Below are 22,894 nucleotides of genomic sequence, written 5' to 3' on the forward strand. Positions count from 1 at the left end.
GAATGTCTGGAAAGCTTGCCCGCCAGAGGCTTGTTGCTATAGGGGAATTTGACACGTGATCTATTGCAAAAGGCCTTTATCTTCGTTTTTATGACGTCACGGTTGCGATGCGCTATTGCAAAACCTCACATGAGGAGCTTGGGTCAAAAAAGTTTAAACTTTGATTGACATAAAGTAGTTTCATGTTACTTTTAGCGACACCATGGTGTCGCAGTCAAAAATTGCGTTAGAGCAGTTTGTTTTATTCATTCACTTCATAGCAGACACAAGATAACAATATCAGCCTGAAAATTGTAATATATATTCCTATAAAATGGAAAAAGTGTCATAATTACAAAATAACTACATAACTCTATCAGCTGTCAAGCTGAGTTGTTTTGGTTTGAGTACTTCTTTCTACAAAAATTATCGAGTTGTTCTGTAGCAACAACGTCTGCGCATGCGAAGGAGGCTACCAATGCTAGGAAATTTGAAAATAAGTATTTATTTTCATCTATCGAATTATAACTGATCTTCAACTCACTTTTGGTTTTGCATGTAATTGTCTTGTATCTTTCAGAGTCAGTGATCAGCCATCGATGACAATCTTGAAATCTTTGTCCATGACGGATCATGAGGTTCGTTTCTTGTCCAACGATGCATGCATTGTGAAGTAAAATAACAAGATAAATTACGTTTTTCATTTTCAGATTTGTGAACTTGGATGCCGTTTAAGTCAAATAGCAGTGAACTTTTTGATACGTGTTCGAACGTGGAGTACAGTTATAAAAACAAACGTATAAAAGCTACTAGGTTCAAAATCTTTACAAGCCGAGTCGGGTCTTCTTTCCACATGGTCACTTTTGAAAGCCTCAGTTTTGACTGTCTGCTTCACTGAGACTTGGTTGGAAACGCCAACGTATTGAAGTGATCACGTGATAAGCAGATGGTTTGTAGATGGACCATTAGATAATTGAGGGGGGGGGGGTGGGGGGTTTGCAGGAATTTTGGTTGCATGATATTAATTTTTTTGGCTCAACCCTTGCACGTTATTTTTTTGCGTACACTTAGATATCTTTTTTCCTGCAGAAGAGGTTGCACGATATTTTTTGAGGTTTAAGTGCTTGCTCGATATCTTTTGGGGGATTTACGCACCCCCCCCCCCCCCCATCAACTATCTAATGGTTCGTCCCTTACTGCGAGTCACTGGTGACACCGAAAACGGAAAGGGCAATTGTACTGTGGACACTATTCTTCTCAAAGACCCCTTGCTTCTCTTCATGTCCTCTGATTATCACTCTCTTTTCCCCTCCTCAGCTACGAACCATAGTACGCCATGCTGGTGAATTTCTTCTTGCCCAATTATTTCGAGCGAGAACTTCTTGCACATTCTCCGTAAAACATAATTTTCTTTATTCAAATAATCAATATATTCCTTTCGGGATAGTAAATAGTGAACAATATTATCATACTGTGAAACTTCCGAGATGATTTTTTGCAATTAGAATTGAAGAAAATTCTAAGATTTAGCTGGTTTGTAATTTTCCGTGAAAGTCATTTATAGAGCATCCTTGGGGCGGGAGAATCGTGTCAAAAGATGTTTCATAGGGAGGGAAGGGGGAAACACAAAACACTAGTGCCACACAAATCCTAGTCTCCCCCACAGCCGCTTTCAGTGTCGTCACGCAACGCTTTCTCCCCTGAGTAGCGGCTGCTTACCCGAGCACGACATTCCTTTCCTATTGTCTGCGTTCAACCAATCAGAAAAGTGTCATTGTGTTTCAAGAACCAATCAAAACGTTTCGAATTTGACAACTTGTAAACATTCGCTAGAGAAATAATTCTAAGACGCATTTGAGTGGAAGTTGGAGAAAATCTTTGGGAAATTAAAATTGAATTCGTTCTTGTTAAATGTTTAATGCCCAAAAAAAAAAAAAAAAAAAAAAAAAATTATTGGAGACGGAACTAAGTGTTTTCTTTGTTCATAAAGAAAGAAAAGAATTATATTTCTATAAGTTTAGCTATCGAGCTCGTACCAAAATATTAGAAGCAAAAAGAAACTGGAAATTTTTTTTAAATGCCTAATTTAGACTTGAAAGTTAAACGAGACGACTCAAGATTTAAGAGATTGAATTTGAATATAAAGTCTGACAGTATTCTTAATAAACGAAGAAGATGAGCCGCGCAGATCACTCATTTTAAACAACGAATGCAGTGTAAAGCTAAAGAAAATCGCAAAAAGGCTAGATAATTTTTAAATCTGACACTGTCACACCGTTGACTTCCACTAGTATTCATTGTAAACTTCTGGGTATCGCTCACAGTTCTGGTATTTACTTCGCTTGTACTGCGAGGATTAGCTCAGTTTGATACTGTTCGGAAAAGTCGTGAAAAGTGAACACGAATCGTTAGCTAAAGCGTTATCTTATGGCCAACCTTCTAACGTCGCGTTAGCAGTTTATATGAAATGTCAAGAACTTCGAACTCCTGTTATTCAAAAAGTCCTCGAGCTTGTCTCGAAAGAACTTACTGGGCTATGCTCAAGAGCGCCAATTTTTTATTCCTTTGAGCGATTTCCATTATCTAGTAGGTATATTTTCAAAGAATTCTTGATTTTTCTTGTAAAATCTGTCGTATAGCGTCTTTCTGATGATCATTAAACTGTTTGATGCGAAATTTCTTAGCTGCTATCTCGAAGCCTTCCTATAACGACGCATCTTATTTTCCATGTGGCGCGAATGGTTCCTGGTTTTCGAGAACTAAGCCGTGATTGGTTAATTCATAGGAAAGGAATGTTGTGCTCGGGTAAGCAGCCGCTACTCAGGGGAGAAAGCGTTGCGTGACGACACTGAAAGCGGCTGTGGGGGAGACTACACAAATCCCTGTGTCCGGCTTTTTGAAAATTTCAGTTTTTTGCCGGTTTTGGCCATAGACAAGAGAGGTCGAATAAAAAGCTCCTCGGGAGATAAAAGAGGTCGACTAGGGGCAATTCTATCTGAAACACAAAACGAACGGAATCGCGCAGTACTAGAAATTCGGCCAGTGGCCAAAGAACATTTTATTATAGAACAATCAATCTCTGGAATTCTATCGAATCGTCCCTTAAACTGTGCAGAAATGTTAATATTTTCAAACAGTCGCTTAGATCTAAGTTATTACGGGAGTTCATAGATAATTAGCTCTCTAGTTTATTAGTTTATTTATTTGTATGTTCATACTTTCTTCTTTCTTATTTGTATCTTCATTACTTATAGATAACTATTATTTTACTATAAGATATTGTAATATATGTTTTTTCCGTAATAATAATAATTTAAATATTTAGCTGACTTTTTGATTGTAATATATTGTCTTTGAAAAGCCCTTATGGGGAAAGATAATAAAGTGTGTGTGTGTGTGTGTGTGTGTGTGTGTGTGTGTGTGTGTGTGTGTGTGTGTGTGTGTGTGTGTGTGTAAGTGTGTATTTAAAAAAAAAAACAATATTCTGAAATTCAAAACAATATTCTTGAAACTCGAAACAATATTCTGAAACAAAAATATTTGAACCAAAGGTCGCCCCAGAGTTCAAAACACAAGTCAGAGGCATGGTAACTAATTTTCAAATCTCATCTTCTTTTTTTTTTTTTTTTTTTGATATATGATTCGGATTGGCTTTAAATATATTACGAAAATTAGGACTACTAACTAATTATAGACAGACTTATACCACGCTAACAATGGCGTGACTCGTAATGTCGCAAAGGGGTATCCCCTAGCTAGATAAACATAGAACGATGTTGATCGAGGCGTGAAATTTACCTTTTCGGCGATAGCCGTCACGTTGTAAACACTATGTTGGATTTCGTTACGGTCACCAAAACGTTCGGACATCGTTCTCGGATTTCCATAAAAATTCACTGAGTTTAAAGAGAAAATTTAGATAGATTTCTTTAGTTAGCTCTCTTAACAGCAGTAAGAAAAGCTTCAATCAAGTTAGGAAAATGATATTTTACTTGTATTTAGAGAACTTGCTAAACGAACCAAGTAAATAGTTCATTTAGAGTCAGTACATTCGTACGGAAATCCGAGAACAATGTCCGAACTTCTTGGTGACCGTAACACAATCTAACACAATTTATACCACGTGACGGCTAGCACCGAAAAGGTGAATTAGCATGAAATAGGCCTTGTCGTGTTTTAATACTCATTAATATTAATAGTGAAACTGATGTCTACGACTCATATTATGGAATCAGTCCATTTGATATTATTCAGTCTACACTGCATTCCTGAAATACTTTAGTATTTCAGGAATGATGGTTTTCACGGCCGCCACGTCGGAGGAATTTAACAAAAGATTCGTCATTAGTCTCTTTTGTTATATCCTCCAACATGGCTTCCATATCTTGTTATTTCAAAATTTTGTGCCAAAATTTCAAAAATTATTTGGTGACAACAATTCACTTTAGTTAAGTCAAAATAGAATTTACATATAAACTCATGAACTTACATGTTTGAGTTTGATTTTGATTTGAGCAGTAATTCATACAGAATCCTTTGTTTCCTAGAGTACACGCACTTAACTCGTGAATAATATTTAGTACTAATTAGTAGTAATTCATACAGAATCTTTTGTTTCCTAGAGTACACGCACTTAACCCGTGAATAATATTTAGTACTAATTAGTAGTAATTCATACAGAATCCTTTGTTTCCTAGAGTACACGCACTTAACCCGTGAATAATATTTAGTACTAATTAGTACTAATCCATTTTTGGGGCATGCGCAGTTTTCCGGAAGTGAAACATAATCAATGAAAATCATGCTTTCAAACCTGCTTTCTAACAGAGTTCTGTGTTTACTTCCGACCAAAATAAGAATTAGAAATCGGGAATATATCTTTTTTATTTTTTTGCAAGTCTTTTAACTTATACTCTCTTATACCGGAAGTCCAAGAAATCCTGGTCTCAAAAAATGGGTTATGCCAGAGCCCTCGTTCTTCGCCGCAGGCCGAAAAAAACGCAGGCTCTGGGTACGAGATTGACGTGCTTCCAGTTAGCTTCGAGAAAGATGGCGACATCAGTTTGTAAACTGTAAGCGAGCAGTTAATGACTTGTTTTTCCATCTCTGAAACAGTCTAAACTAATAAGATGTTTTAAATATTTCTATTCAAGGGTTAAGCTTCCTGTTCATTGCTATTTAAGAGATTTGCATTTGGCAAGATTCAGTGTCCTGGGGATGGCCATTGCCTAATGCATTCACTGCACTACAGTCTTGACAGCCAGACGGATTATGAAATTTCTTCGCTTGACTTTTTATCTAAGGGCCGCACCGAGCTCATCAAAAATCTTGATGATTACAATAGTTTTTACGCCGGGAAAGATCTTATATATGAGTTTGACGAGTACGCAAACAACAACAACTCAGATCTTCAAGTGGTGGATATAGTTTTGCAAGTCATTGCCAACACACGATTAATAAGAACGTCGTCGTTGCTGATGTCCGTCCAAACGATAAGATCATCGAAGCAGTTTTTCCACCAAGTGCTGGATTTAGATCAAGCCCAGTCTACATAACACGATATTAAGAAATGGGGAGCATTTCGATGGTTTGATTAGGGAAATGCCAAGGCAACGAGAGGATAAGAGTGGTGAGGATGAGTGGAGCGAAGGAGAACCAGGAGTGGTGTTAGTGGAAAACGGAAATTTTTCTTACCGCAATTTTAAAGTAAGTATTACACTTTACTAGTCTAAGTGAAGTTGTCTTCATTATTTCAACACTAGTGAGGCACTAGTAAGACTGTATTTTTTTATCCAACCATAAGGAAACGGAGTCCGACGGTAATTTGCATGTGCACAGATCTAGAGAAACACCCAAGCCCTACCACAAGAAAAAAAGGTATTTACAATTAAATAACCTTCTAGCCTGCTCTCCGTGAGTAGTTTCACTACAGAATTTGAATCTGATCATTTCAGACGACATGCGAACTTATGTTGAATAAGAATACAATGACCCATACAAAATTGACAGATTGTTTGTTTGTTTTTTTGCAATTGCCCACGGTTCATCATGATAAGCGATAATGGGTCTTTAAAAGAAGAATTTACAATTGTGGTAATAGGATGCTGATTTACTATTGAATCGGAAAAGCTATCAGCATCAACATATTCATCACTGCATGTTATCATGAAGAATCAGGATAATAATTATAGTGTTGATGATAATAACGTTTATAGTACACTCAACAAAATTACTCGACTCTGATTGGTCGAGAGGAGTACAATTATAGCGCTAATTGTACTCCGTAGGAGTACCGAATTAAGTCGCTATGGCGACACGGCCAAAACAATTATTTTCTATCATTTTGTACTTAAAAAACATATAAATAAAATTTTAAAGCCATAAGAACTAATCTTTTTTATGCATTTCAGTTACGCGATGGACTGAAAATCGGCCGCCAAATAGACAAAGATGACCGGCGTCGCTTCGCATTTTTTACTGAAATTTTGTTGAGTGAACTATAAACAAAAAATCGCTCTATCTTCTCGTACAATTTGGAATTAATAGACACTCGTAATGTTTTGAAAGTTCTTTAATTGCACTCGCCTTTCCAAATTGTACTCGAGATCGTGCGATTTCCTATACTAATAACGATGCCGACGATTATTATTGTTACTATTATAACAAAGCAATTAGAATTTTAATGGCTTTTAGAAGAAATCTGGATAAACTAATTCTTTCTCTTTTACTGAATTAGTAAAAGAAGAAATCAGATGAAAGACGAAAGACGAAAAGCCGAAGAACGTGGTAGATTTAGATGTTGAAATTATCAACATAACAGGGGAACAGTCCATGCATCAAGACGTCAACACTGATGAAGAGAAAGACGAATCAAATAAACCTCGTGCTCCAACTCCTGAAGTAGTCTGCGTGGATTCTAGTGGCGACGATCCTAAACGATGATGATACAGTTGTAGAAAGTAAGCCAGTTCTTTATTACATGGAAGACTCTAAAGGTATGCCAATTTTTAAGTCAGGCAAATATTCTCCCGCTTTTTCAGATGTTTTCAATAACCTCGTAGACCAACCAAACCCTAAAGTAGTTTGCACGCAACTTCCTCCTCTTGTCGAAAAGAATTTATCCTTTATCGTTTCTGTTAATTCAAATGATGTGCCTTTTACCGATATTAACTGTGATGGGCATTCTGTATGGGTCAGTGATGGGGTTAGAACCTTTACTTATTTAAATCAGTTTAAAGATTACCGAATGGAATGTGCTAAAAAGATAGCTCAAAGTGATATGACAAAAAATCACTATTTGCTGGTAAAAAAGTATCTTCATCATAAGGAGTGTCCAGATTTTAAAAAGACCATTGTGTACGTGAAAAACTTTAGAGATCAAATATGCAATAATCTGATATTTTTGCAATACACATTTGCTGGCGAAGAACACACTATAAAGCCACAAAGGCATGGAAACGCTAAAAAAAGGCCTCATTACTACTGCAAAGTTAAGCCATCAAAGCTTAAGAAGGCACGGCGTAGCCAACAGACTACAGTTAGTCGTTGTGTAGCAGCTAACATAGGAGATCTAGGCGGGGTCGAACACGTACAAAGTCCTGCAGATGTGATAAACGCTAAACAAATATATGATCTAAAAACCAATATGAATAAAAGATTGACACAGCGCTCTAAGAATTCGGGTGAAGATAAAATAAGTACAGTTATTGACATGGCTAAAAATGATTTTGGCTATTTCGTCAGAGAGGTTAAACAATTTCCAGAGCCGTTCGTCGTTCTTGCGACAGATCAGCAGTTGTTCGATTTAGAGCGATTTTGTACAGATGATGCGGAGTATTTCCCAATGTGTGTGGACCCAACGTTTAAACTTGGCAAATTCAATGTTACACCGATTACTTTTAGGTATTTAACACTTTCAACTCATCCCGAGGAGAGTAAAATTCCAATTGCACTCGGCCCTTTACTTGTACACTTCTCTAAGACCGAGGAAGTTTAATATAGCATTTTTTCAAACGCTCCTTAGGTTGAGGCCCGGCATACGGTACCGACGGCACTTGACAAAGTGTTTCCACAGGCGCTGTCACTTCGCTTAAGTTATCGGAATTCAATTTAATAAAGCACCAAAATCAGTTTTTGGAAGACATCTTTCACGGAGAAACTGCACTACTCGATTGCGAGAATGATAACGAGTTAGACAAAATATTTGCAACGTTTTAGTCTAGCTGGCAAGCTTTAGATACATCAGGTAAATTTAGTAAGTTATATCGAATCTTTGACTTCAATTATGAAATCATCAATGATTTTATCAGTGCGGAAGTATGGAGGTTTAGGTTCACCACCACAAAAATATTACACTAATGACAGTGAAAGCAACAAATTTCGCCTCAAAACTGGCTTGGGTTTCGAGAAAAAACGATGCCAAAATTTGTGGAAGAACTGGCTTCTTATGTAAAAGGTGAAAAGGCTGACATCGACAAGGCTTATTGTAATATAACAGGAAAGTACTTTATTAGGCCTGTTAGAGATCAAATGCTGTCTAAAGACTTCTTCAACAAAACTGCAAACCAAAAACAGGAATTTATAAAGAAGGTCAGCAAAATTACACTATCTGTGCTCAACACATATTCTAGCGTACTTACGTCAATGAATAGTCGTTCACTAGCTGAGAGCGGAATAATTTCGATTAACTACGATAAAGCTAATATCAACATTAGCCCAATACACTCTTATAAACACATATGGCAAGCAGCAGCAGAGCTTATTCAAAATTCGGAAAAAGCAATTTATCCGGCACCGTGTTTAACTGAAGGAGTTTTGAAATTCTCTGTATTACGTTCTATGCAATGTCAACAAGATTACCAAAAAGTTACTATTTATGATGACTCCGGAGTACTGTCATGTGACTGCAAATATTATGATGTACATACTATATGCAGTCATGTCGTAGCATGTGCCGAAATAAATGATAGGCTCAAACATTTTCTAAAATGGCATTCGGAGAGTGGAAAGCGTACAAACAAACACAAACAATCTACTCAGAACATAAATCTAAGATGTGTAGGCCAGAAAGGAAACTAGCCTCGTAGAAGGCTTTTTTTTTTTTAATTATTTTTTATCATTACTTTTTTCTTTTTTCTTTTTTCTTTTTTCTTTTCTCTCTCTCTCTCTCTCTCTCTCTCTCTCTCTCTACTTATATACCACGCTAACAATGGCGTGACTCATACGTAATGTCACAAAGGGGTATCCCCTAGCTAGATAAACATAGAACGATGTTGATCGAGGAGTGAAATTAGCATGAAATAGGCCTGATTGTGTTTTGGGCGCATTATTGGGAGTTTGTTTATAAAAAATCGCGCGAAATAAAGATTTGATTGCTTGATTGCTTGACATCTGGCATTAATAAGTTTTTTTCATCACTTGACATATTGTTTTAATTCTATTTTTGTCATTTTTAGCTCGTGAAGAGCTATTGGAGTGGCTAGATTTCGCATTTTTCGGATAACGCTTCTCAGGCAATCACGACGTCACTGGAAGAATCCACGCACGTTGTTTGTAGAGGAAGCCATTTTGGATTTTCGATCACTTCATAATCACTTGTAATCAGCAGCATATTTTGAATATTCTTAGTTTACTTTATGCTCTTTTTATTGGACCTTGAGATGTGAGATTGTCGTATTTATCATCACGTTGGAAGAAGAATCTGAAAACAGCCTGGTTTGTCATATATTGGATCGATTAGACTCGGTCCAGATAATCTCAATCGTAGAAAAATTTCGTAACCAGAAATCCGAAAAGAAAGGGTTCTAGCCAATTTTTAATAGATTTTATCATATGTAGCGAAGCGAGTTTTGTGTATGTATGTGGTGTCTCTGGGGATTGATTGGGTGTTTAAGACCAGACCATGCGGCTGGATCGAGAATCAGAGGCTCGTACATGTAGTGAATTTTTAGTGGCAAACATTCTGAAGGAATATAGCGAAGTTTTATTGTGAAGCAAGTAGTATACAAACACCGGTTCTGCATCACGGGCCCCGTCGGGCTACCCCGGGCCCGTAGGGAGAGGGGGCGTTCTACATCATTGAGCTCTGGAGCCGCTCCGGAGCCAGCGCATCGGTCGAACCATCTGCTCCATATTCGGCTCTAACTTCTTGCCCCAATATCTGGACAGCTCATGTCTGTTTTTAGAATAGCCTCTATTACGAGGATTATAATTTTACCCCTCTTTCTCCTGGCAGTTGGATAATAGGTCATATCTATTTTTAGAAGTTCGATTTTCCAAACTCCTCCCTGGGTATCTGTCGCAGCTTTGGATTCGTTCTCAAACCTCTCCTCTGCATAACTAGATAGATTGTTTGTATTTTTAGAAGTTTGACTTTCCAAACTTCTCTTTATTCTGGGTTTATCCGATAATCTTTTTTTATTATTATTATTATTATTTTTTCTTAGACGGCCGGTTGATTTTTTTTTGTTTTTTGTTTTTTTTTTTTTGTTTGTTGATTTTTTTTTCTTTTCTTGACGCTACCGGCGCATCGAAGCTTTTCAGATTGGAACATTAGTTTCATCTAACTCATCTTTCTTTTTCTCATTGTGGTAAACACAACTCCAAAGAATTTATCCAAAAGCAAATTTGGTACTCATTCAGCGTTTGGAGTACCACCGAAATGATCAATCCACTCTCATCATTATCCTTAAAATGTACTTTTTGGGTCAGGGATTCATTCCTGTGGTTTTTATTTTGACTGATGTCTAATCATTATTCACTGTTATTAATTATATGTGTTTCAAACGATGGGATCAGGCACGCGCCATGATTTTTTCTTTTTATATAAGCCGATTCCAAATGTCTTAATTTTAGCTCTTCATGTCGTAAGGAGACTGAATTGCTTTCCTCAATAGTGTTTCTGAGTCTTGTAATCATGACCACAGCATAGATCCATCAAAAAGTTTTCAAAGTCTTCTGGAGGTTTTCACGTTTGCTTTTTGATTTGTATAATTAGCAACACACCTATGGCTCTACTATAAGTTTTCTTGAAGTAAACATATAATCATTCTCTCTTTCTCTCTCTTTATATATTTTGAACTTGTTTCCCAAAAATGAAACGCGCATCGAGATCTTTTACCATCGAAATACTGTTCTTCATCAAACATTGAGAAATCGAGATCATGACATGCTCAAAATCTGCTGAGCTTTTTGTTTTGTTTCTAGATCACCGGTTCTGACCGGTTTTTGATCGGTCGACTGCCACAGTAGTACCTTTATGTACTTAGAAAGAAGTACATATCTATATAGCTTTTGCACTCTCATTTCATGTCTCCCGATACTCTGATTTAAGAAACGCAGAGATATTTTTATAAACTTTTTATTACCATAACTAAACAAACTCAGTGTACGATATCAACACCTGGTGGTTTTGAACGAGAGAAAATGGTTTTTGTATAATTAAGAAAACCAATCATCCGACTTATTAAATTTTGACAACATGCTGCTGTTGGTTCGATAAATTGTTCACCATTTATGTTTGCAGTGTTCTTTTTCTTATAATCCAAGTAAGAATAGGTCTTGTCAGGCTTAAACTTCATAACTTTCGAAATAAATTGCTATGCTATCTCGTTGTAAAGAAAACTAAACTAACGAAAGCAGTTCCACGGAATGAAATTGTTTAAATAAGGAAAGCAGTTCAATCATCCATATTATCAAACCCCTTCGTGATCTAGGATTGAAACTTTTTTTTTCTAACAAAGCTTGTCGATCAAAACCAACTAGGTGTCTTTTCTAATTCATCAAATAACATAATCAGTCAACATTACTTTTCCGAATCTTTTCAGTAGTCAGTACGACATTATAAACATTTGAGGTCAACCATGTAATTTATAGATTTGCGAAAGGATAGTCATCCTTAGGCTTAAACAGATTAACTATAGCTCATTGTCTTCGTTGAAAAACTATGAGAGGCAATTGGGAAGTAAAAAGTGATATCCCGCGGTGGTAAAGTCAGGTTGGCGATTTGTTTTTATCGTCCAATCAATTTGTCATTTTTATCTGCTCTTAACTTTCTTCTTGGTCTTGTTAACTTTTCTTTGTTGCGTTTTATTCGCCAACTGCATTCTCTTCTTCTTTCTTGGTGATGAGAGTTCATAAAATACATCTGGTCTTTCAGTTAGTGCTGGAACTTTTACAAGACTTGAAGATTTCGATTTGGAAACATTGTCTTGATAGATAATCACTTTGACTTTGGGTTGAAGTTTGGCTTCTTGCAAATAAAACCTTCTTTCTTTATGATCCAGTAAATGCACATCACCCAAATGATTTGATAACTTGACAAGATACTTTGCTCCACATCCAGCAACAGGACAATCCCGACACACTCGGTTTACCATCTTCACAGCTTGAACATTTGTTACGAATGAGAGTTTTCTCAAAATGTTTTAACTTTTATACAGGACAACAAGGCCAAAACCAGGACGGAAAGGCCAAAAACAGGACAGTCGGGACAAAACCAGGACAGTCGGGACAATCGGGACATTTTTTATTAACTTATTCATCGAAATTGTCCTTGTTCTTATTATTTTAGGTTCGAGCCATCGAACCGTATCACCATGGCAGCTTTCTCTCTCTGCTGCTTTTCGTACGGGCATCTATTTTAGGAAACACACGTGGTTTGGTAATCATTAGTTGAAAAGCAAAAATACAGGTTTTTTCAATCTGTTTTATTGAGATACTCGTACTCTTTATAAGATAACTGCAGGGAATGAATCATGCAATGTTCGAGTTTCTCTAAATTTCCAGTCAATTGGTCATTTTGTAGGATTTGACGCAAGTTCATTTTCGTCCTTGCTACACAGTAGAGAGAGTGGGAAAGGGAAGCCATAGGATTCCATGATGTAGGTGTATAAGAGACGAACCATTTGTCCATTTCCATCCCGAAGGGATGTAATTCCAAGATCTTGTATACCAACTACTCAGTCAGGTGAATTAATTCTTCTAAAGCGGCGGTTATACTGGTCAATCAGCATCTGCATGGCTTCTTCCATATTCAAGGGTTTGGGATAAATATGGAGTTTATCTTCAAACTCTACCACACGATTTGTCGTGATCTGTCTAATAACCCAGCATCGTCATATTGACTCAGTTCGTGAAGGTACTGATAGGATTTCACGAACCCCAAGGCGTCACCGCCTCTAGTTTTGCCGGGAAGTATTTGCTCAACCACCACCGCATCGACTTTTCCCAAACCTTCTTGACACATCGAACGACAGATGTTACACTTGAAAAGTTCCTGTTGTAGTCGTGGTTTGTTAGGAGTTCGCTGTCTCCAAAGAGATCCAATTCATCCATCTTAAAACTTACTATGGTTAAAATTTGCTTTGGGGAAGTGACCTACAATCTTCTTCTTGTTAACAGAGGTTCTAGTCTTTCTTTTCTTGAACAGGCTTTCGGCTCGTATAGAACTTCCCACTTTGCTATCTTTCGATATCCTTAAATTCTTTTTCTTGATACTACGTGTGGTGCATTAGCAACAGATACAGCAATGAGAGAAAATATCCACCCCCTGGGATTTATTAACCTTTTTAAAAGGCAGATGGTATTTCAACTTTTGTCTTCGTTTCTAGTTTTTCTTTAAAGTCATTTTACGAATGCTCTCATTTGTCATGATTTTTTCTCGTCTACTTATCTTGCGAGGTAAACGATGTTGCTCCTTTGAAAGATTCATGATGAAATGAAATTCACTTGAAAGTGTAAACCTTTTATTTTACCAAAGGGATATTATGAATTTATCATAAAAATGAAACATTTACTGATATCCAATTAAACAATATGAACTACTAGAATACTTAAGAATGTGTTCTTTTACGAAAATAGCTAGACTATAATAAATGTTTTTGACTTCAGAAAAAAATAATAGTTGGGCGCCACATTTTCCGCTTGAACTTGCTCTAGATCCACTCTTGCAGTATGAAATGTAAAGAAATTTTGATAGCGTGCTCTGTAAAAAGGATCCTTTTTTCGACTATTGTTTTTATTGAGGTTTTCTATATGCAAATTCACACAACAAGACTTTTGATTGCGATCGGATTTTATGTTGTGATTCGTTGCAATAGGCAAATAATGACTCAGAATCTTACTACAAGCTATTGTTCAACTGAACTACTGTGAGATCTATACCCATCAGATTTCAGCTTCAGAACTTTCAGCCTGTGGAGTTATTTTTAGATTATACCCACTTTTTCCGGTCAGACCAGTTTATTACCGGTACCATTAAGTCATGTCTATTTTTAGATTCACCTACTGCACTACGGCGAAATACATCATATTTATTTTTAGAAATTAGAGACTATAAAACTAGAGGATTTCAGTCCTGATCTCACAAGCCAATTTCGAACCAAGTTGAGCAGTATTGAACAAGATGGAAAACCAAAGTTTATATGATATGGATCAAGAAGTCGTTGAAGAACAGGTAAGGTTATTACCGCATAACATTTTTCAGTACTAAGCATTTCCTTATTAATTATTGTGTCTGATTTGATTGCAGGTCACTGAATTTCAATGTCCACAGTGTGTGAGACAATTCAAGCACAAAAGAGGGCTTGTGCGCCACCAAAACAGCGTGCACCTAAATGAGAGACACCCCTGTGAAAACTGTGGCAGAACGTTTAGTGAAAAATACGACCTCAAGAGGCACGAGAAAGTCTGTCCTGGCGGATCATCCAAAAGAAAATCCGACGATGGAAACGATTCATCAGCAAAAAAGCAGAAACTTACTGATGCAGAAATCATGGAATATGAGGTATATTGAATATTCAGTACTTGAACATGAATTCGACCTCCAGAAATTAAATCGAAATTTTTTATTGATTTACAGTTAGCGAACATTCCCCCTGAAATGTATGAAGAATATGACGGGCCGATCCTGGGAGATGATGATGAGGTTGTTTTTCAAAAAATCCTGAATGTTATGGCATTTTTAATTCTATTAAACTAATCTTATCTTAATTGCTTTTACAGAATGATGAACAGCACGGTGGAGGACCTGTCGATCAGGAGTGTGCTTTGAACAATAGCGCCACCAAATTCAAGTATAACCCCAATAAGAGAGAAAAATACGACCTGTTATTAACCTTGGGAGGCAAAAAGAAAACGATTATGAAACAACTTCAAAAACAATTAAAGAAACACCGTGGAATCAAGTGGTTCCTGTGCGTTCAAGTGAAAATGATGAAGTCCAGTCCTGATGGCAAAGATCAGAAGTTCATAGTCAGTGTGAAACGAGGTTATTCCGGGCGAAATTAATTTTTCCGAATTTAATTCCAAGGGCTTTCCCAAGCACTACAACTTACCTATATTATCTTCTACTATTTCATTAGTGCCACGCGGTCCACATACTCTCATCTTTGCATCATAATTACCGCGACCTAACATCTATTTCACCCCGGCCTGCTCTCAGTCTGACCTCTAGCTCAGCTGGTAGAGCATCGGTAGTACAATTCCGAAGGTCGTGGGTTCGAATCCCAGCGAGGTCGGAAATTAATTTTTCCGAATTTAATTCCAAGGGCTTTCGCCCGGAATAACCTCGTTCCCAAGCAATACAACTTACCTATATTATCTTCTACTATATACTTGGTTATATATTGAAGAGATAGAAAACGAGCGCGCGTGCTATAAAGGGCAGAAAAACGACAAGCCCGCTACTTTCACGCCGGATTTGTTTAACTGAGTTTAAATACTCCAAATTTTTAAGCGTTTCACTTGTGTCACTGCTGCTCGAAACTTTAAAAATTTTGACAAAATTTTATCGAATTAGAGTAAATCTACTTATTATTCACGAAAGTCAGTTTTTCTGTCAGTTTTTCTGCTGATTAAAGTATCACATCTCTACACGGCTTCATATCTCAAATAACTTTGAGAAGTGTTCGTTCGTGTCGCTAGTAATAGCTGCCAAAGCATGGAGACACTTGTAGGTAATTATTAAGATGATTTGTTAAGATTTATCCGTATTACAATTCCTAGCTGCTGCGTACTTGGATCTTTAGACCGTAAAGGATACCGTGACAGTATTATCTATATCTATCTTTAGACCGTAAAGGATACCGTGACAGTATTATCTATATCTATCTTTAGACCGTAAATGATACCGTGACAGTATTATCATCTATCTTTAGACCGTAAATGATACCGTGACAGTATTATCTATATCTATATTTAGACCGTAAATGATACCGTGACAGTATTATCATCTATATTTAGACCGTAAATGATACCGTGACAGTATTATCATCTATCTTTAGACCGTAAATGATACCGTGACAGTATTATCTATATCTATATTTAGACCGTAAATGATACCGTGACAGTGTTATCTATTGACAACAGTTTTTTACAGTTTTGTAAATACTGAGAGAGTTATGGCCTGTTTAAATAAAGGAAGCTATCCAAATATTGAAACCAAAGCACGCCTCAGAGTCCAAAACACAAGTCAGAGGCATGGTAACTAATTTGAAATATTTGACAGAGCAAGACAAAACTCAAAACTTTCAAAACTCATCTTTTTTTGATACATGATTCGGATTGGCTTTAAATATTATACAAAACTAGTACACCATGGTAACAATATGGCGTGACTTATACGTAATTTCGGGGGAATCCCCTAGCTAGACAACCGTAGAACGATGTGAAATTCGCATTAAATAGGCTTTGTCGTGTTAAATCAGTATATGTAGTCAGTCAGGTGTATATCATATGGTTCAGTCTACACTGCATTCCAAATACAGTAAACACCCGATATAAGAACAAATGTATTAGAACACCAGGATGAAATTTGGCCAATAAAGCCCCATTTTTATAAGAAAAAATTGTAACATATTCTTATAAAATGGAAAAAGTGTCATAATTACAAAATAGCTACATAACTCTATCAGCTGTCAAGCTGAGTTGTTTTGGTTTGAGCATTTTCTTCTACAAAAATTATCTAGTTCGGTAGCAACATATTTTGGATAGTATTACGTAACAAAAATTTAAGAATATTTTAAGAACATTTTGAGGCTGATTTGTCACAAGCACCCGATAAATAAGAACACAATCAGCCTGACCTGCGACTCGTGTGTTCTTATATGCGGGTGTTTATACACGTGAGTAACGGCAACGACGGCAGACATACAATAGCAGTAATTGCGCTATTCAATAAATACTCGTTGGAATGTACGAAATACTATGCATCATTGCCGTCTTATACAAAGTAAGACGTGAAATGTCCAATTTTTACGTACTAAAGAGAACGGCTACGCCAAAAGCTTATCTTTGCTGATTTTCGTTATAAGTAAAGCGCTCCCAAAAGACGACATTTCACTCTAAAACGAGGATGCTTATTGAGTAAAATACTAGGTAAACACGAAATAATATAAATACAATAGAAGGTTGGTTGTCGCCCACGTTGCCGTCCTGCAGCTAAAGGTCCCTAGTGTCGTCACGCAACGCAGGAGACTAGTGTTCACTGTACTTTAGCACTGCTTTATTCCTAAGTTTATATAATGACTTCGGGCGTGATCATTCCAAAGATATAAGAAAAATGCTAGTTTAGAAACTCTACTTTTAAAGGAGAGCACCACTTAACGTGTTATCAGGAAAGTAATCAAGCTGCGTGGTCCTCAAACCACAGGCAGCCCAAACAAGGTTCCTGTGTATGGTTTATAAGGGAATGTATGGGAGTTATGATAAAGTTACGAAAAAAAAAATGTTTCACGCAACGACCCTAAGAACGGCTGCAAAGGAGGCTAACTGAACCCGCGCTCAACTAAGGATTAGATTGCATAGCTTTTAGTATTTGTAAATCATAATTATAGCTGATAATATTTCCACTCGTTTAGATAAAGTTTAATTTTATGTGGTTGTTTAGCGGAGGAGGGAAACTACACATGCTATGCGTTGCGTGACGAAATTTAAGAATCAGCATTGTCATCCATCGAGAACTCGCTTCAACCACAGGTAGCCCAAGCTTGGTTTCTGTGGTGTCCTGTCATAAGGAAATGTATGGGGAATCATCAAAAATTTCAATAAAATCATCAAAACGTGAAATAAAGCCTCGAAATTTTACCCTATCATTGAGAAATAGCACTTCTTTCGCTCTGCGTGGTTATTTTTTGAATTTAGCCCGTTTTAAGGATTTTTTCCCCCACCAGTAAGAAATAAGAGAAGGTTGGAAACTCGGGATCCAAAAGCGAGCCATCACGAGTCTTTAAAACCTCGTACGTCTTCGAATTTTCTTTCCAGCGCCAAATTTTAGTCATGACCCTTCTCTCACATCCCTATAGAACCGAGAAAGTCGCATTAGAGATTAGTGTTCGCGTCTTTAAGCCATGAAATTTGCCTGTATTCACATACTACCTCACTTGTTCTGACCCGTACTTGGAGCTCACTGTACACCAGTTCAACGGATTTCTTTCGGCAACCGACCCGAGGTCACGCCGGAAGTCTTCGTATCGTAAATGCGGATTCGATTTGGATATCGTCTTTCTTCGAAATTATGGTGAGTGTATTTTTAACGGCCTAAGATACAAAAGTATTTAACTAATAATTTCGAAAATTATGGTGAGTGTATTTTTTAACGGCCTAAGATAAAAAATTTAACTTATCTTAGGCCGTTAAAAAATACACTCACCATAATTTCGAAGAAAGACGATATCCAAATCAATCCGCATTTACGATACGAAGACTTCCGGCGTGACCTCGGGTCGGTTGCCGAAAGAAATCCGTTGAACTGGTGTACAGTGAGCTCCAAGTACGGGTCAGAACAAGCGAGGTAGTATGTGAATACAGGCAAATTTCATGGCTTAAAGACGCGAACACTAATCTCTAATGCGACTTTCTCGGTTCTATAGGGATGTGAGAGAAGGGTCATGACTAAAATTTGGCGCTGGAAAGAAAATTCGAAGACGTACGAGGTTTCAAAGACTCGTGATGGCTCGCTTTTGGATCCCGAGTTTCCAACCTTCTCTTATTTCTTACTGGTGGGGGAAAAAATCCTTAAAACGAGCTAAATTCAAAAAATAACCACGCAGAGCGAAAGAAGTGCTATTTCTCAATGATAGGGTAAAATTTCGAGGCTTTATTTCACGTTTTGATGATTTTATTGAAATTTTTGATGATTCCCCATACATTTCCTTATGACAGGACACCACAGAAACCAAGCTTGGGCTACCTGTGCTTCAACTTACTTTTGGTTTTGTATGTAAATGTCTTGTATCTTTCAGAGTTATTGAGCCATCGATGACAATCTTTAAATTTTTGTCCATTGAGGTTGGTAAATTCTTGTCCAACGTTCAACGCATTGTAAAGTAAAACTGCAAGATATATTACGTATTTCATTTTCAGACTTTTCAGACTTTTCAGACTTTTTTTCGCTTAAAAGCCGCTAAAGTCAAATAGCAGTGAAGATTTTTGATACGTTTTCGGACGTGGAGTACAGTTATGAAAACAAACATATAAAAGTTACGAGATTCGAAATCTTTACAAGCCGAGTTGGTAGTGTTGCCCCTTTTGGTTATTTATTCGATTCCACTTTACCTATACTTGATTCGTCGAGCCATTTCGCGTGGGCGTGATGACTCGTCGTGAGTGTGTTTATGAAGTTGAAGCAAGTTTCTCCTGAAACTTAAATAGATGAGCACGTAGGCATTTTGCAAATATAAGTTTTAATAGAAAAACCGCTGAATTGAGCCTGCAGAAATTGCCCAAGATGGCGGAATACTTTCTGTCTAACAGCGCTTGTTTACTAGTTCTCTGTGTCTTTTGGAGACCATTTAAAACGCTATCGAATGGATATTTTATTGCCTTTTGAAAAAGGTTGTCGCTAAGTCGTTATTTTACTCTTTATTTTAATAAAATCATGTAGAAATTTCAACGTTGAGAACGAGAGATTAGTGTTGAAAGGCGCTAAAATAGATAGAGGTAAGGGAGGTAACTCGGTTAATTCTTTCTTAATGACAAGGTTGATGGTTCATTTCTAAATTAAGTTAACCTACAATCACCGCGTTGGGGTAGAGTCGTGAATAATTATTATTTCACTGTACAAGTACTGTACTTGTTTTCTTCTTGCAAGCATATTTGAAGTGGTTACAATCATAGAAAATTCTCTAACTGGTAAAATTTCCTTTTTTACTCATGTTTCATGGTTAGACTGACTTAATATATAAGAGAAAGAAAAGGCCCAATAAAGTATATATGCACTTGCTGTAAATCCTCTATTAAGCATCCCCTCTCGAATAAACCCCCCCTTTCTAATAAGTAACCCCCTTTCTAAAGAAAGAATTTTTTAAAGCCAAACCTTCCCAATTAAAGAAACATAACCATGATCATGAACAATCTGTGCAGATAATTAACAGAATAGTATATAATCAAATTAATTGTATCACCATCCATGAAAAATGTCATGAGATACCCATCTAAATTAATCCTAATGATGCTGTCATCCCGAGATTAAAAAACAAATTTGGTCAGACCTGGTCAGTTGTGGACATCTATATATTAGACTAAAAATGATAGTATATTGCAGCCTCATTTACTATAGCGATTGTCATAGGATTGGACCAGTACATCAATACAACAGTGCAGCTTGTCGGTTTACTTAAATTTAAATTTAAATTTAGTCTTTACAATGAAAATATAGAAAGGAACAATTCAAAACAACATTCACTCCTTGTAGTTTGAAAAATAATTCATTCCTATCCACCTTCCTTCTTCTCAGGACCAGCAGACTACCTTTTCATCATACACCTCTACCTATAGACAGGAACAAAGAAACTATATTTTTATTACATTTAATTATCATTCCCTTTTCCTAATTATTATGTAAAGAAATTTCTTCCTAAAGATTGGCTGAGGCCCCATTGAGAGGTTGGAATCCTAATAATTATAAACTTATAACAAATTTCTCTGGAACTTCACATCAACTGAAAATTGTTTCAACAATTTTGGAAACCATTTATTACAGACTGTAAGTAGCTATATTATTAGCTACCTTGGGCAGCTCTAAGAGCTATGATAGTTTTTATTTCTTCCATGGTTTGTAACCCTTTAAAGTGCCTATCACCCTTCTGACAATATTCTCAGTATTGATTCTACATGGGGTAAGATGTTGAATAACCCGAAAAAATTACATAGTTTGAGTGCGGCTTCTTGAAGTTATCAAGGTTTTTTCATGTCATATGCTAATACTGTGACGTATGAGAAGGCATTTATGGTTATTTGTTGTTCCTCGTAATTCGAAACACCGGCTTCTATGGGAAAACTAACTTGCAATCATTTCTATAAGAGTAATGGGGAACACAATGACGTATTTCAAATTTAATTTATCTGTACCAGTAGTGTTTTGTATATTAAATGATTACTCCGCATACGTCACAGCATTAGCATATGGCGTGGAAAAACCTTTATAACTTCAAGATGCCGCACTCAAACTATGTAATTTTTTCGGGTTATTCAACATCTTACCCCATGTAGAATCAATACTGAGAATATCGTCAGAAGGGTGATAGGCACTTTAAACTTCCTCTATCTAGTACCTTATATATGCTTCCTTATACATGCATTCATAGCACATAGTGTAATATTAGTTATTTACATAGTGAAAGTGAAAAATTTTCAAAAAATGGTTTAAGGCCATAAATTCTGTTTTGACTTTTAGATTTTAATACAAATTAGAACTGCCTTGTCATTTCTAGAGTGTGAAAAGAACACGAGTTTACTGCATTAGCGTACAACAGTGAGCCAAGATGGCCGATTTAGGCATGACAGGTCAGCTGTTTGAAATTACTGTGTAAAGCCTGCACAATTTTTCAAGGCAAATGACTATGCCCAGTTAATTCTATAGCCTATTAGCTCTTAAATGATAACAAATAGAAATTTGGGGAAAAGCAAAAATAAATAGAAATTTTACTTTTTCTTACTCGGGGTAGCATTCACTCTAATGATATTTTAGCAGTAAAAGTCTTACGAACTATGCCAATAGTTTTGGTGACAAAGATAAGCAATTTAAAAAACAACTACAATAAACAAGATTGAGGTGTTCAAGCTACCTTATATAGATATTTCAACAACCAACAACTTGAAGATCTTGGTAAACCTAAACAAGGAAAATTACCCAAGATTTGAGGATATGCTGAGGTAGCTGGGATGGTCTTAACATTTCCTTTAACACCATATGCCACACAATTTTTCAGTACAAAAAAATTGCACACCTGTAAAGATAAAAGAAAGGCCATTCTAATAGAGGTAATTTCCATCTTGGGGAATAGTAAAACTTTCGAGTAAATTGACTTTGAATTTGAGTAAAAATTAGCTTACACGCGAATTTGGCCATCAAACAGTCTCCTATTTTAGACGATCAGCTTTCAACTAAAAGTTATAATTCAACAAAATGAAAATATCAAAGAATAATTTCTCACCTTAAAGAAAGATTTCCTCAATTTACTGGTTAGATTTGAAATACAACAGGAACAAAGTGAACCATGTCTTGAGGTTTTTCCCTTTCGGGCACATTTTGACGAGTGATTTATCTCCAAATAAAAGGACTATGTACTTGTTGATATGCTCATGTGCTAGTCCTTCGTCTCTAGTTTTGATCCTCTTTGAAGCTCTTCCATCGAATGCCTCTAAATTCTGAGAACGTTGATCAGAAAACCCACAGACTGTGCATTCCAAACAAAATGGCGTCTGAATTCTTTTGTTTTCTATTAACGCGCGCATGCGCAGTACAAATTGCCTATATGCTTAATAGATGTAGATTATTTGTGCCAAGTTTGGAGGTGGTAACCCTCTTAGATTTTTGGTAACCCTCGCGAGAAATTTTAGCAGTTGCTAAACACTCTTAAACTTGGTTTTTTTAAAATCCTTACTTTAAGTAAAGAATTCTAGTTTTAAGTGAAAA

At 36.6% G+C, this 22,894-nt stretch overlaps 1 protein-coding gene and 1 long non-coding RNA gene across 3 annotated transcripts; one reads left to right on the forward strand and one right to left on the reverse strand.

The window, feature by feature from the left end:
* The first annotated feature begins 14,363 nt into the window (after positions 1-14,363).
* On the forward strand, positions 14,364-16,123 carry LOC116295753 (uncharacterized). 2 transcript variants are annotated; one of them, XM_031703667.2, is made up of 4 exons: positions 14,364-14,434; positions 14,510-14,764; positions 14,840-14,905; positions 14,983-16,123. In XM_031703667.2, exons 1-4 carry the CDS (start codon positions 14,384-14,386, stop codon positions 15,265-15,267), a joined length of 657 nt encoding a protein of 218 aa, XP_031559527.1. In that variant the 5' UTR covers positions 14,364-14,383; the 3' UTR covers positions 15,268-16,123. The 2 variants fall into 2 exon arrangements, with proteins under 2 accessions (XP_031559527.1, XP_031559528.1); XM_031703668.2 differs by lacking the exon at positions 14,840-14,905 and having other exon boundaries at positions 14,983-16,122.
* Positions 16,124-19,644: 3,521 nt separating this feature from the next.
* On the reverse strand, positions 19,645-22,693 carry LOC148905112 (uncharacterized). The gene is made up of 2 exons (XR_016118723.1): positions 22,413-22,693; positions 19,645-22,205 (listed from the first exon to the last, which is right to left on the reverse strand). It is a non-coding gene; the product is annotated as an uncharacterized LOC148905112 (long non-coding RNA).
* Between the last annotated feature and the right edge of the window lie 201 nt (positions 22,694-22,894).

Source organism: Actinia tenebrosa, unplaced genomic scaffold (genome assembly GCF_029948245.1).
Source record: "Actinia tenebrosa isolate PJP-AT-01 unplaced genomic scaffold, QUT_ActTen_1.0 PGA_scaffold8__29_contigs__length_14323225, whole genome shotgun sequence".
NCBI classification, from domain to species: Eukaryota; Metazoa; Cnidaria; class Anthozoa; order Actiniaria; family Actiniidae; genus Actinia; species Actinia tenebrosa.

What these genes read in the sequence shown, in the direction of transcription:
- LOC116295753 (XM_031703667.2), top strand. Translation starts at nt 14,384, where the DNA reads ATGGAAAACCAAAGTTTATATGATATGGATCAAGAAGTCGTTGAAGAA. An exon ending in AAGAAGTCGTTGAAGAACAG is followed by an intron (nt 14,435 to 14,509) that starts GTAAGGTTATTA and finishes ATTTGATTGCAG; the next exon opens with GTCACTGAATTTCAATGTCC. An exon ending in TCCTGGGAGATGATGATGAG is followed by an intron (nt 14,906 to 14,982) that starts GTTGTTTTTCAA and finishes TTGCTTTTACAG; the next exon opens with AATGATGAACAGCACGGTGG.